Source organism: Schistocerca americana, chromosome 1 (assembly GCF_021461395.2).
Source record: "Schistocerca americana isolate TAMUIC-IGC-003095 chromosome 1, iqSchAmer2.1, whole genome shotgun sequence".
Classification (NCBI taxonomy): Eukaryota; Metazoa; Arthropoda; class Insecta; order Orthoptera; family Acrididae; genus Schistocerca; species Schistocerca americana.
In genome coordinates this window covers 1085986587-1086002972 of record NC_060119.1, presented here as the reverse complement: position 1 = coordinate 1086002972, position 16386 = coordinate 1085986587, and the positions used below count along the sequence as shown (strand labels likewise).

At 42.2% G+C, this 16386-nt stretch overlaps 1 protein-coding gene across 1 annotated transcript in view; it reads right to left on the bottom strand.

Moving 5' to 3' along the window:
- The window catches only part of LOC124617794 (solute carrier organic anion transporter family member 74D-like), a 107200-nt gene that overhangs the window by 17037 nt on the left and 73777 nt on the right, over positions 1-16386 (bottom strand). Inside the window, exon 9 of the mRNA XM_047145294.1 lies at positions 383-486. Coding sequence (XP_047001250.1) covers positions 383-486 — 104 coding nt within the window. The remainder of the gene's footprint in view (positions 1-382; positions 487-16386) is intronic.

Here is a 16386-nt window from a genome sequence, read left to right as displayed (position 1 = left end):
AAATGGTTCAAATGGCTCTGAGCACTATGGGACTTAACATCTGTGGTCATCAGTCCCCTAGAACTTAGAACTACTTAAACCTAACTAACCTAAGGACATCACGCACATCCATGCCCGAGGCAGGATTCGAACCCGCGACCGTAGCAGTCGCGCGGTTCCGGACTGAGTGCCTAGAACCGCTAGACCACCGCGGTCGGTGAATGATTTGGTCTGTGATGCTCTATGTACAGGTACGGACAGCACAAAGACAGGGGCCGATCTGCGAAACTTGAAAACACCCTCAGACTATACGGAAGCAACTGTGGGCGATGAAATCCAGAATGGTTGCAACGTTTTTATTTCCAAGTTGAAGAGTATGTGAAAGCAAAGTGGTGTTACTCACCTAGGAGGTTACCATAGAATATGGGGGCGGGAAAGAAGGCGAACAGGCTTATCAGGATCATGCCGACTCCCATGGCAGCAGACTTGTCCTTTTCGTCGACACACCTGAAAACGTTAAAACAACGAACCAAATGTAAGATGTTTGGTCTTGCGCATGATACATTCTTTCTTACAGTCAGACTAAGAAACCAATAAAGATTTGTGCGAAATACACCGACGGAAAAGAAATCGCACCACCAAGAAGGAGCCGGCCGGAGTGGCCGAGCGGTTCTAGGCGCTACAGTCTGGAACCGCGCGACCGCTACGATTGCAGGTTCGAATCATGCCTCGGGCATGGATGTGTGTGATGTCCTTAGGTTAGTTAGGTTTAAGTAGTTCCAAGTTCTAGGGGACTGATGACCTCAGAAGTTAGGTCCCATAGTGCTCAGAGCCATTTGAACCATTTGAACCAAGAAGGGGTTGTTACGGATGTCTTTACACCTGACGGATGATATCTGTTCAAATTTCGCTCCAGTCGCATAACAGTGGCGCCAGAATGCCTTTAAGACGACAAAGACACCATTATCCACACGTTACTGAGTTTGAACGAGGTCGCGTAATAGGGCTATGAGAAACTGGATGTTCCTTCTGCGATACTGCAGAAAGACTTGGCAGGAACGTAGCCGCTGTACATAACTGCTGTCAGCGGTGGTCACAAGAATGTACGGTCGCAAGAAGTACGGGCTCCGGATGGACACATGCCGGGAAAGAAGACCATAGTTTTCGGCGTATGGCTCTGGCGCATTGTATTACATCTGCAGCAGCAGTCTGGGCAGCAGCTGTCGCAACAGTGATACAAAGAACTGTTATGAATTTCTTACTTCAAGGACAGCTCCGACACAACCGCCCCGTAGCGTGCATTCGACTGAACCCAGACCACCGCCATGTGTGATTGCAGTTGTGTCAAGCGAGAGATCACTGGAGGGCAGGGTGGAGGTTTATTGTGTTTTCGCATGAAAGCTGGTTCTGCCTCGGTACTAGTGATGGCAGTGCAATGGTTCAAAGGAGACCAGTTGAGAGCCCGCAACCAACCTGCCACTGGCCGCTGTGGCCGAGCGGTTCTAAGCGCTTCAGTCTGGAACTGCGCTGCAGCTACGGTCGCAGGTTCGAATCCTGCCTCAGGCATGGATGTGTGTGATGTCCTTAGGTTAGTTAGGTTTAAGTAGTTCTAAGTCTAGGGTACTGATGACCTCAGATGTTAAGTCCCACTGAGCTTAGCGCTATTTGAACCATTTGAACCAACCTGCCCGCGTGCTAAACGCACTGGACCTACATCTGGATTTATGGGCTGTGGTGCGATTTTGTACGACAGCAGGTGTACTTTCGCAGTTATCTCACGCACCCTGACTGCAAATTTGTACGTCAAGCTGGTGACTCGACCTGTTGTACTGTAATTCATTTCAAGGGTTGTTTTCCAACAGGAGAACTCTCGTCCACATGCATTTGCAGTGGCTTATCTCACGCTTACATTAACCTGTGACCTTGCTATGTTAATCACTTACATATATTATCTGCACAAATGTATTCCCAAAATTTCATTACTCTACATCAATAATTTTTTGGTGCTGCGATTTTTTTCCGTCTACGCACTTATAACACAGAACAGCTCAACTATTGTCAATAACAAGAACGATGAAAGGAAATAAATAAATATCAAATGATAATTGCATTCATTAATTTATTTTGTCAAATGACCATGCATCAAGTAACTAACGTTCTCAAAAAAAAAAAAAAAAAATGAGAAAAAGGAAGTCTTTGCTCAGAAGTATTCTGAGAGTGCAAGTCTGAATCGAATTTGCTGGTGTGCCTGGTGCATTTAGTAAAGAGTTAAAGCGCGTCCCTCCGTAACATCACGGTAGCATCACTTAGATGGACACTAACACGTGCATCGAAGACAAATTTTTAACTAGTGCTTTTAGAAGATCACTGTTAAAAGAAGACATACAGTGATATTAACGTCATCTTGTTGTGGTTACCGATAATTTATTCTTTTACATTCTAGTTAAGTACAATCACGGTATGCGTAGCCTAACTATTTCTGTTTTCGAGACAGTTATTATATTATATGTAAATGAAATTAACTGAACCCTCTTTATGCTTTTAAATACATCCTACAAATTATCATTATCTTATCATTTCATTGTGAGGCTATCCAGTAATTATTCACTAAAACCGGGTTGATACCGTAGCCTACACAAAACTGCAAATTATATATGAGTCACTCCTGTCCTTTTATGCAAATACATAGACAGAATCAAAAATTTTAGAAAGAGATAAATGAAATAATAGTTACACAAATTAACTTAAACAAATAAAAAACCATTGTTTTGCAATTCTTCAGATCACTCAATGCAAATAAAGCAGTTATATATGAGACACTACAGGAATGATTAAGGTGGAGAATAAACCAGTAACAAGCCTGAAATTTCCCGTATGACAACAAATACAGATAAAAGAGTGTAAGAGAGATAGCAACAAAACTAAAGTCATGCGTGTAAGCATAAAAGACAGCGGCGCTTATTCGTCTGACCTGTTTCAAGTATAATAATACACGGAATTAATTGTGAAATTAATTTAGTAATCACTGAATTAATTATGATATATGTTTACCAGGAACCGGCCTTCTTAATTCCATCGTTCTACTGTACTGCACAAAAATACACTGAATTTTTTTCTCTCTCAATTCAGTAGCTTCGTTCCCCGTGTATGGAGTTACTCCAGAGCAGCCTCTGTTAATTATAACTCACGCTGGATGAGTGTGATCAACCGAGTTCATCATTTTGACAAAAATCTTCTCGTTCTTCAAACGGATGACGCAGAGCATCCCTTCAATAATATGATTCTACACAAGTGAACCTTACGCAATGAAATTTAGACAGCTATCACACAAGATTACGCTATTAGCTACATGTTGGAATGACGAAACACAGTGATGGAAATTAGTATAAAGAAACGTAGTTATTTATGAAAAAAAATGTTTGTTCAAGTATTTGGTATTGCACGCATTTTATCGTACAATTTATAACAAAGAAAAACAAAATACATTCCCATTTTACCATTAGTACTGGTACTTTAGAAATTTAATGAAACAAGACAACTTTAGAAGTGGAAGTTGATATAAACGAACTTCTGAATGTTGTTAGAATAATCTAACGTATACAATATAAAATTATGACCTAGTATTTAGTCGAACCTTTAACATTAGTACTGGTACTTAAGAACTTTAATGAAACAAGACAGCTGTAGAGGCGGACATTGATATAAAGGCACTTACGAAACCGAGCGAGGTGGTGCAGTGGTTAGCACGCTGGACTCCCATTCGGGAGGACGATGGTTCAAACTCGCGCCCGGCCATCCTGATTTAGGTTTTCCATGATTTCCCTAAATTACTTCAGGCAAATTCCGGGCTGGATCCTTTGAAAGGCCACTGCCGACTTCCTTCGCCATCCTTCGCTAATCCGATGGGACCTATGACCTCACTGTTTGGTGCCCTCCTTCAAATCAACCAGCACTTACGAATGTTGTTAGAACAATCTAACATATACAGTGTATATACCACAACTATGACCTACTAATTAGTCGAACCTCTGTTGTTCTTAATAACTGCGAAACTCGTCTTAAACTACGACTGTATCTCTTCTTCCGTGATTGAGGTTCACTCCACTCGAATTGTAGTTTTCAGCTCGGTCACAGTCCCAAATTGTCGTCAAACGAGTAAACACGTCGTGCAAGGATTCGACATAGATTCTCCATGGCATTCTTCTAGTCAGCTCAGAAGTGGAACTCCTTTATCATGAAACCACTACTTTGTCTTGGCAGACCTGTGACTCCCAGCGTTATTGTACTGGCGTAGTAAACTGTCATCGTCGAATCCCTCATACATACGAACCAATTCAATGTCAAGCATTCCTGTATAATGATCGTACTTCATCTCGCAGTGCAGCCATGCTATGTTGGACGTACCATTAGCACAAGATGCTTCCCAGATCTTATGTTTGTCACCGCCAATGTTTCTGCTCATCCGAACGTGCTCCTCTCTTTGGAGATCATGACAGTAATACCGAAAACCATCTGGCACATCGAAATTAAACTTCTTCTGATCACTAAAAATTGCTTCGTTCCATTCTGCGGTCCACGGTATACGTTCTTCTTCAAACGTCATTCGAGCCTCCTTATGCGCATTGTTTAAAGGTGACTTACGGTGCTGTTTCTTGATTCGCATCTTGAACCAGGATTTGTCTAACATGTCTGGAAGTGACTGATAACTGCAAAATGGTCCAAATGGCTCTGAGCACTAGGGTACAACATCTGTGGTCATCAGTCCCCTAGAACTTAGAACTACTTAAACCTAACTAACCTAAGGACATCACACACATCCACGCCCGAGGCAGGATTCGAACCTGCGACCGCAGCACTGATAACTGCAGATCAGCCACAATTTGAAAGGAGCACAAGCCGTTGACTTTTCATTTATGCACAATCAAACGTGTATCTGATGCTGACAGTTTTCGTCTCCGGCCATATTTGCCATTTTTACCAAACTGTGCACCCAATCGGACAAAATAATCAATAACACAAATGGAACCCCCTAATTTCTTAGCAATATGGTGATTAGACAGGCCCACTTCTTTGTACGCCTTAATACTTGCTTGCTCGTTACCCGATAGAGACTTTCCACGTGGCATTATCACAATAATTACCCCACGACGTTAGCAGACACACCTCCAAATTGTAACTCTAGCGACATGTTGACATTCACAATTGTGTGTGTCACCTAGTGGACATGCCCTTATGCCACATTCCGCCCCTCCCCACCCGAAAGACCGCCTTTTTTTCAATTTTTAAGTACTCGGCCTAATTCTCATGGTGAAATGAGAATGTATTTATTTTGTTCTGTTGTAAACTGTACCGGAAAAATGCGCGCAATACCAAGTAAGTATTTTAATTACAATCTTGGAGGCGGGGGGATGGGACCATGAAACTTTTAGTTGTTTTAGTACTTCTTCACACATTATCCCTTAGATGTGACTAACTTTTCCAATGATGGATGACTTGTCGATGACCTTGATGCAGAAGTCTGAACTTGGGTTATCCAGGAAACATTCCCCTCGAAATTCATCTCGCAGTTTCTGTGTACTGGAGTACATCGATTACGCTGCGTAGTTTCCACGAGGTGCATTGTCTTGACAGCCTTCCATCACCTTCTCCGGCAGTAGTTAATCCACGTTTCCACTGCTTGCTTTGTTCCTTAGGCTCTCGGTCATAGTGACGCAGGACTGCTAATTCATGATGATTACGCTGCTAAAGAAGTCATCGGGATTCGCATGACAAGGCAGTAAAATTTCCGCTCGGGTTTGGCGACCGTCTTCAGTGGGTATGAGCAGCCACGGAACCCAGCTGCCGGTGACTTTTGCTATGTTCAAAACGTCATGCAAAATGTTGAAAACTAATTCATGACCGATTTCCACTCTTTGCACTCTAGTTTCTATTGTGATACGCCGGTATTCGAGTATCGGAGTCTCTTGTCTATGAGATGTTCTGTCACTTGAATGCTCATCATTGATCCTTTCTTTGGCGGCTTCGGAACCGTTTGTGAAACTTAGCAGCTGTGTCATATTTTAACGAGCCTGCTATAATGAGATCAAAAAACATCGTGAGAAATTTCCCTTGCTTACTATTGCGCAGCGTAACTATGGGATACCGAGATGAACGCGTTCGAGACTATTGCTCAGTACATGCAGATGTAGTGGGGCGATCTTCTGTCTAAAACAGAGAGAGACTCCCTTTCTTGTATTAAACCTTTAAACTATCGGTTGTTATAAGTACACTGACGGAAAACCAATAGCAACACGAAGAAGGAGCTGTGCAACAAAAGCGGAAGTTGGTAGGCGTGTTTCTACGTATGAAAGGTGACGTTTATTCAGATTCGTGCCGGCCGCAGTGGCCGAGCGGTTCTAGGCGCTTCAGTCTGGAGTCGAGCGACCCCCACGGTCGCAGGTTCGAATCCTGCCTCGGGCATGGATGTGTGTGACGTCCTTACGTTAGTTAGGTTTAAGTAGTTCTAAGTTCTAGGGGACTGATGACCTCACATGTTCAGTCCCGTAGTGCTCAGAGCCATTTGAACCATTTTTCAGATTCGCGCCAATCGCATAAGAATGGCGGTATTAGCATCACTACGAGGATGCAAATCAGGTTAGCTTTAAATACACGCTGCAACGGTCGTGAGCGTTAGTTACTTTTGAGGTTGGATGTGGTGAGTTGATGTTAGTCAAGAATGCCTTTAAGGCGACAAAAACGCCTTTATCAATACCTTACTGAGTTTGAACTAGGTCTTGTAATAGGGCTATGAGAAGTTGGATGTTCCTTCTGCGATACTGCAGAAAGACTTGGCAGGAATGCAGCCACTGTACAAACTCTTGTGGTTATCCCACGCACCCTGACTGCAAATTTGTACGTTAATCTCGTGATTCGACTTGCTGAGCTGCCATTCATGAACAACAGTCCAGATGTTTTCCAACAGGATAACACTCTCTCACAACCGCTGTTGTAACCCAACATGATCTACAGAGTGTCGCCATGTTGCCTTGACCTGCTCGACCACCAGATCTGTCTCCAATCGAGTACATACGGGACAACATCGGGCATCAACTCCAGCGTCATTCACAAACAGCATTAACCGTTCCTGTACTGACTTAGGAAGTGCAACAGGCATGGAAATCCATCGGACAAACTGACTTCCGGCACTTGTACAATACAATTCAACTTCTGGTGGATACACGGGTTATTATTGTAGCACCACATCACATTTTCAATGGCTTATCTCGCACTTACATTAACCTGTGATCTTGTGATGTTAATCGCTTAAATATGTTACCTAGACAAATGTATTCCCTAAACTTCATTACTCTATATTAATTATTTTTCGGTGTCGCCGCTGTTTTCAGCCCCAGTATTTATCTTATAGATATAGAACGTTAAATTACTCAGAGATTCTCCGCTGCCAATAGGGAGGCTGTTGTAGTCAACTCGCCAAACTCACTGCCAACAAGACGTGTATAAGCAGACTAGTTGAAAACATTTCCATAAGGCTTTGCGTAGCTAGGACATTAAACTATAGTAGTATGAGCGGTTAAGATGTTCTTCCTACTTAAATAACCTTGTCACTTCATTTATGTGCTGCTGGAACACAAATACATTTTTACAGGTTAAATGCTTTTTTTTTGTTCTGAATAGGCGTTAGTTGCTAACCTCAGTAGACAACATCTATTATGTTCTGTTGTATTGTTAATTGCGATCGACTTCTTGTGCCATGAGAATCGTCTTGCAGCATTGCTGTAGAAAGTATTTCGCTTACTGCTCAGGTAAATCTGGAGTAATAGTTCGAGTATAACAATTTTTATTTTCCTACAAGACAGTGCTAAACGCCAAGGCCAAACGTTAGGGTTGGAGGGATCCAGCAGGGAGTGAAGGTAAGGGTGCTCCCACAAACCTTGGCGGTTTGACAGGGTCAAATATTAGTTGCCCAACCTCGGGACGTGGCAGGGAATCTGAAACTCCACATGTTTACGTAGAACACGAGTTTCTATCGTCAATAACTTTTTTGCATATGAGCACAAAGACGTCAACTCTGTTTGAATAACATAACCAAAACTAAGTCTGATTACCCAATTATTATTGCGACCGTAGTAAGAAAAGAATTTAGTAACATTTTAACGATTGATGAAGCCAGAAAATTAAGACTGGGAGTATCTGGGCCTTTTTGTCACCAAGATGAAGATGTTTGAGGCGAAAACTAGAGACCATTGCAGAAGGTTCAAGGATATAGGTGTAGGGCAACATGTGATCGGACTAGCTGGGAGTACCGAGTTTATTACGGGTAGTGAAACGTTATCTCAACTACCGACATTCAGATGGTACCTGTTTGCGATTGTACACTAATCGGTTTGTACGTAACCCAGAGTCTTCCGCTATTTCTGCGTTGAAAGCGAGGCAACCACAAGCGCCAACAGGTTGAAAAGGTTGCCTATCTCTCGGGCGTCGGGCATCAACTCCATGCGTTCCGTTCGTGCGCTCGAAGTTTTGAGGCGGTAAATTTTGGCGGAACGCTTTAATACGTTGACACAGCATTAGAATAAATGCCTTAATTTGTTGATCTAAAGAAGGAGATTAGTCACGCAAATTTTACTAAATGGAAATTAAGTACATATGGAAACGTACGGGGAATCCCAAGCCTCTATTGTTAAAATTACGCGGTCGGTAGATCCCATTTGGACTCTTAGGAAGTAATAGTCGGAAATTAATATTTAGTTAATTACTGACATGAAAAATAGACATATTATAGCAAAAATTTAACCTTTTAGCAAGTGCCGGCCGGAGTGGCATTGCGGTTCTGGGCGCTACAGTCTGGAGCCGAGCGACCGGTACGGTCGCAGGTTCGAATCCTGCCTCGGGCATGGATGTGTGTGATGTCCTTAGGTTGGTTAGGTTTAATTAGTTCTAAGTTCTAGGCGACTGATGACCTCTGAAGTTAAGTCGCATAGTGCTCAGAGCCATTTGACCATTTTTTAGCAACTCTTGTAAGTGCTGACTGCTAGTCACAATGAGTGCATTCCACCATAACAACTGACGCAACTGAGTACAAACACATTTGGCTTCATTGTTTGCATGCGTTTTGAACAATGTAGGTTTAGTTACAGGACTACTAGTTTCCTCTGCATTGCATTTTTTGAAGTGTGCATTCAATGCGCGAGCTGAAGCGTGCTTGTTGATTAATCTCCTCCGACAAGATCCAATACCATCTCATCAAATTAGACTGTGCGAACAGTTCTATCTCGGCAGCTTGGGCCTCCTCTCTGTGTCTTGAAGGGTCCAGTTTTGCCGTAAGCTTCAACCTGCGACGGTAAACACGTCTTCCTGAACCTCACTGCGAAAGTTACCTCTGCAAACTCGTTAGGATTTCAGGGTTGTACATCTTGCTGCTTGATGCAGTAAACGAATCCTGGAATCTCCTGTAAGGAGTGATGAACTATAGAGTGTTGTGAAATTCCACTGTGGGCATATTACAGACCATTGTGTATTTTTTTAAGCAGTGTTGGCAACTTCGATGCAGAAACCAGCTGTTTGTTATGAAACTGGAGCAGTTTACCATCACGAATCTCTCACACTGGTTTTCGTACAAGTCCTCGTAGCGCGTAAAATATCTACTACCCATTTCCTTCACTCACAATATTGAATTTTGGGGTCCTGTAACAACAATATAGTTTAGACCCTAAAACTCTGATATATCCCGTATGAAGATATTTTCAATAACTTAGCGCTGCGATACCGGTTTCATATGACGTAAGGACCAATCGTCATGCAGTTACAGAGTTCAGCATACAAATATTAGATCGTAGTTTTCGGATTGGCTTATGAAGGTACATCCATAATCTATCTTTGCAGACAAAAAGTAATTATTTTAAACTGTTTATTGCCATACATGTACAGTAGCGTAGAAACCTATTGTCATATTATAAGGGAAAAACATCGTGTCCTGTTATGCGAAGAAGTCCGTAAGTACCTGCTGCATGTCCTCGTGCGGCAGAAATTGCCAATTCTTCAAGGTCTTTTTGAAGGGTCGAAGGCGTGGTAATAACGTGGGGAAGGATCAGGACTATAGAGGGTGCTAGAGTGTCTACCACTTGAGTTGACGTAACTTCTGCGTTGCGACATCTGCGATATGGGGAGGTGCACTATCATGAAGCAGCAGCGCGCCTTGGCGTACCATTCGAAAACGGTGGTTTTCGACAGACCTTCTACCGTATACACATCCCTCTTTCTCCGATAGATATCTACCATTCTTTGCTCTTCGGCAGCCAGGAAAAGAACAGCAGCACGTTGAATGTGTTTGGACGCATTTGGCAGTAATATCGCCATAGTTCACGAATCCGCATTTGCGACACGCACGTCGCAAAGACACGAATGCCTCACTAATCCCTTTGCTACATGGGAATACACGCATCGGAGTCTCGTATGTCGTATATACCCTCAAAGGAGTGATTAACTGCCGAGATAGAACTGTTCACTCAGTGAAATTTCCCTCAAACGGAAACTTCTTGATCCGCCCTTACATATAAAACCAAATTACTGTGACTTTTCTTTTCATGTCAAAATAAAATTTTGCAGTTTATTTACTGATTTCAGCTGTAGTTTTAATGCAATTACTGACTGAATAAAAGTACTGGTTATAGGCGTTATGTGGTAGAGAATATGGCGGGACTCTACGTAGTGCTATCACCATTATTAGCGCTTCTGTGGTACCAGTAAATCCCCCACTCTTTAAAGGATTGAAGTCTGGTGCATAAAATAGCTTCGAACGTCTGTTAAGTATTTGAGAAAACGTGTATTGCTAGCCTACGGACACAGCTTACACTACGTCGTCCTGTTAGTAATACAGCGGAAATACGCAGTTTAAGTTTTACCTTATTGGTTTTGTACAGCTGGTGTCTATCGGATTTTATACCCTATGGGATGTTATTGGCCGGGCTCATTCAGCAGTCATGCTGTATACATTTTGACAAGTATCCTTTGAGTGTATTTAGTTTTATTGTGACATCACATCATTGTGGTTCAACTGACAACGTCGATAACTTCCCGAAACCTGGGACTCCGTAATTGTCCATCTACGTTATGGAAATATAACCATTACAAACCTGAAGGTGCGTCTGTGCCGACGTGAAATGAGTAGTTGCCAATAAAACACCTTCATACAGCTACGCGGCTTTTGGAAACATCTCATTATTCTAACAATTTTTATGATAATTTGAATGTTTTGTGGGCGTTGAGTGATGTTACTGTGATTCGCGATGTCTCTGACGTGTGGCTGCCCTCCCCAGAAAGTAGTTTGATAAATATTTGAGTTTAAGCATGTCAACGATACAAAATTTAGGGACGGTTTGACATTACGCTTAGAATTTATTAGAAGTCGCCAAATGGTGTGTAATTTGACCACCACTTTAAGCAAAAGCTTGTTTGTCACGCATCTCAATGTTTATGGCGTCGTATCTCCAAAGCTATGTGTCGTACAATGACATAATTTTGCAGTTAAGGTCAGTGGTTATGTGGAGACTGTGTGCAAACAGTGTTGCGTGTAGAGTCGGTAGGACAGAAGTAATAAATTAAAACATCCTGCCTGATCCTAAAGTTTGACTGCATGAATAGCGAACATATAGTAAGCGATAAACTTCATTCAGATTGGTTCAAATGGCTCTGAGCACTATGGGACTTAACATCTGAGGGCATCAATCCCCTAGACTTAGAACTACTTAAACCTAACTAACCTAAGGACAGCACACACACCCATGCCCGAGGCAGGATTCGAACCTGCGACCGTAGTAGCAGCGCGGTTCTGGACTACAGCGCCTAGAACCGCTAGGCCACAGCGGCCGGCAAACTTCTTTCCTTTCATCATTTTGTTGAAGGGAGCTAATGTAAGCTACAAAAAGTTTTGTGAAGATTTGAAATTATGTGTAAAGTTTCTTGGAAGTCACTGAGTGCTCTGTTCCTCCAATAATGGATGAATAAATACGTGATATTTGCGTGTTGTCAGTTACGCTGTCCCAAGACAAACATACAGGTTCTTACTGTAATAATTATCTTATTGTGTTAATTTTTAATATACGATTATACCTCTTCATAAAGAGATTATGATACAATTTTAAATTTTTAACTTCGGTCAATAATTACGAAAAATATTGAAAATCAAATCTACATTGCCCCTGAAAGCCGTTAGATAGGTGGCCTGCATCTCGTATTGAGTTCTGGATAAGAGTTTAGTAATGAAGACGAATAATTTTAGACAGGAAGTCGTTGATTTTTATGGACCAACTACATTTATTCTATTTTGGGATTGCATCTGTGATTCAACAGTAAGCAAATGCAGACGTCCCGGCTTCGATGTCCGGTGATCCAGTTGGCGTTTACTGCAGTGATATCGCCTCATCTTCTTGATGTCAAACGAGAAACTGATGAATTAAACAGGCAGTGGTATTGGCACTCACGTTACCGAAGTGGCGTCAGCTACATCATAAATGCTTTTATTTCCAAATGACGTACCCATTTTATAACTCGACTAGCTTGATAGTGTTACCCCTTACAAAACTTCTTAATATATTGCTCTGAAGTGTTCAAAATAAACCTAATAACATACTTAAAGAACAAGGAAACAATGAAGCCGGCCGGAGTGGCCGTGCGGTTCTAGGCGCTACAGTCTGGAGCCGAGCGACCGCTACGGTCGCAGGTTCGAATCTTGCCTCTGGCATGGATGTGTGTGATGTCCTTAGGTTAGTTAGGTTTAATTAGTTCTAAGTTCTAGGCGGCTGATGACCTCAGAAGTTAAGTCGCATAGTGCTCAGAGCCATTTGAACCAACCATTTTGAAACAATGAAGTGCCCATTCTATTAATAGAAATCTCAGGGTTCCTTTCTTGGAAGGTGCTTGTTAATGATTTCGAGGAAAACTTAGCACCGGTAAGTGGATGTACTGGGATATCTTAGAACACGTCATTATTAAACAGTGATTGGCTTGTTGGTGAGGCCGCCATCGCACGGTTCCTGGTTGCGTCACGCTGTGCTAAGATATGCAGCCGGCTAGACAGGACAAGAGCAATGGCTCTGACTCATTGCCGTCGCTTACTCTCGTGACAAAAGTGTTCTGCAGACTTGCAACAGAGTGTAGTAGCAATGTTTCATATGACGCACACCTCTTCTCAAGTTTTCCACAGTTGAGGTCTGTCGTGTCCCAGGTGCTATGCGAATCTTTCTCTGGACGCGACCAGCTAAGGGTTTGAGTTCTGTCATTAGAATTGAATGTTAGCAATAGTAGTTATTCTTTTCTCGCGATAAGAAGACAGATACCTGCAGAAAAATGTTACCTTCCAATGTATTTCATAGTTGGCCTAATAATTTGTTTGTCTTCATCTCTCCCAGAATCTTCAAGTCCTACTCCCCTCTGGCTTGCAATGTTTCTGTCCCTTTGACAGAGCTCTCGTTCGTCCATTGTACCCTATCACTGACCCTCAGACGAGCACTGTGCGGCTCTCTCTCACAGTTGCCATGGCGGTCGGGATGTGTCTGGGGTGTCACTAGCTGTGAAAGTCATCAGACGTAGTAACCATCAGCAGTTTTACATCGCTAGACAAACATAAAGACATTTTGCATAATTAGGCAGCGCTTGCACTCTTTGCATGCTTTTAAATGTGCTGAGACCCATCACCAGCTAGATCTGCACAGTTGACAGACAGCAACCCAAGAGGTGACGACACAATGCTCGCCACGACGGGCAACAGTCGCAGCCGGTTGCAAAAGTAAAGGAAGGTAGGCGTTCTATACCCTGCTGTCACAGCCTCAGTGTCGTCAACATCTCGCTATCGTTGGATCCACAGTAATTTACCATGTTTTACACCCTTTTCAATCTGAGCACTTCGTTCTTGGTCTTCCAAGCTTTTTGTTCCCTATTGGCTCTTGTACATATTGCATATTACTAGTATTTCCCTACAGCTTATGCCTATTTTCACAGAATTTTGAACATCTTGCAGCGTTTGTCATTGTCAAACGCTTTTTCCAGGTCGACAAATCGTATGAACGTGTCTTGATTTTTCTTTAGCCTTGCTTCCATTAACAACCGTAATGTCAGAATTGCCTTTCTAGTGACTTTACCTTTCCTAAAGCCAAACTGATCGTCATCTGACACATCCTCAGTTTTCTTTTCCGTTCTTCTGTATATTATTCTTTTCAGCAACTTAGACGCATGAGCTGTTAAGCTGATTGTACGATAATTCTCAAACTTGTCAGTTCGTGCAGTCTTCGGAATTGTGCGGATCATATTTTTCCAAAAGCCAATGATATGTCGCCAGATTCATGCATTATACACACCAACATGAATAGTCGTTTTGTTACCACTTCCCCAATGATGTTAGAAATCCTGGTGGAATGTTATTTATGCCTTTGGCTTATTTGATATTAAGTCCTCCAAAGCTCTCTTAAATTCTGATTCTAATACTGGATATCCTATCTCTTCTAAATCGACTAATGTTTCTTCTTTTATCGTACCAGACAAATATTCCCCCTCATGGAGGCCTTCAATGTACTCTTTCAACCTATCTGCCCTCTCCTCTGCACTTAACAGTGGAATTCCAGTTACAGTTTTAATGTTGCCGCCCTTGCTTTTAATTTCATTGAAGGTTGTTTCGACTTTTCTATATGCTGAATAGGTCCTTTTGACAATCATTTCTTTTTCGATTTCTTCACATTTTTCATGGAGCCATTTCGTTTTAGCTTCCCTGCACTTCCTATTTATTTCATTGCTCAGCGACTTGTATTTGTGTACTCCTGAATCCCCTGAACATTTTTGTACTTCCTTCTTCCATCGACCAATTAAAATATTTCTTCTGTTACCCATGGTTTCTTCGCAATTGTCTTCTTTGTACTTATGTTTTTCTTTCCAACTTCCGTGAGCGCTCTTTTCAGAGATGTCCATTCCTTTTCAACTGTACTGCCTACGAGCGGTTCCTTATTGCTGTATTTTTAGCCTTACAGATATTCAAGCGTATCTCTTCATTCCTTAGTACTTCCTTACCCCACTTCCTTGCATATTGTCTCTTCCTGACTAATCTCTTAAACTTCAGGCTACTCTTCATCATTACTATATTGTGATATCAATCAGTATCTGCTTCTGGGTACGCCTTACCATCCAGTATCTGAGTTCGGAATCTCTGTGTGACCATGATGTAATCTAACTGAACTCTTCCGGTATCATCCGGCCTTTTCCTAGTATTCTTCCTCCTCTTGTGATTCTTGAACAGAGTAATTGCTAATACTAGCTGGAATTTACTACAGAACTCAGACAGTCTTTCTCGTCTCTCATTCCTTGTCCCAAGCCCATATTCTCCTGTAATCTTTTCTTCGACTCCCCCTACAATTCCATTCCAGTCACCCATGGCTATTAGATTATCATCTCCCTTTACGTACTGTACTACACTTCCACTACTATACTTCCTCTATCTCTTTATCTTCAGCTTGCGACGTCGGCATATACACCTGAACTGTCGTTATCGGGGTTGGTTTGCTGTCGATTCTGATAAGAACACCCTATCACCGAACTGTTCATAGTAACTCACACTGTGCCCTACCTTCCTATTCATAACAAGTTCTGCTCTCATTATACCATTTTCTGATTCTATTGATTTTACCCTATGTTCATCTGACCAAAAACCCTTGTCTTCTTTCCATTTCACTTCACTGGCTCCTACTATATGTAGATTGAGTATTTGCATTTCCCTTTTCATATTTTCTAGGTTCCCTAAAACTTTAAAGCTTGTGACATTCCACGCCCCGACTCGTAGAACGCTATCCTTTCTTTGCTTATTCCATCTTTTTCTCATGGTCACCTATCATTTGCCAATCCTCTCCCGCAGATCCGAATTGGGGACTATTCCGGAATCTTTTGCCAATGGAGAGATCATCAGGACACGTTTTTTCAATTACAAGCCACATGCCCTATGTACACACGATATGTTTCTTTCATGCAATGGTTTCCATTGCCTTCTGCATCCTCATGCCATTGATCATTGTTGATTGTTCTGCCATTAGGGGCAGTTTCCTACCCCACAGACAAGAGAGTATCCTGAACCTCTGTCTCCTACTCCGCCCTCTTTGAAAAGGCCGTTGGCAGAATGAGGCTGACTTCTTATGCCGGAAGTCTTCGGGCGCCAATACAGATTATTATTCAAGATTTAAGCCGTGGCGGGTTTCGAACCCGGGACCGAGGACGTTTTTTTTTTTTTTTTTTACTAAATTCCTAGACCACGGGTGCAGTCCACATGAACTCACGAAAATTCAAAGAATTATTTATTGGCCATGTTGCTAATATATAATTCAGGCCGATGAAATAAAAACTTTGAGGTTTGCTGAAGACATTTCAATTTTGTCA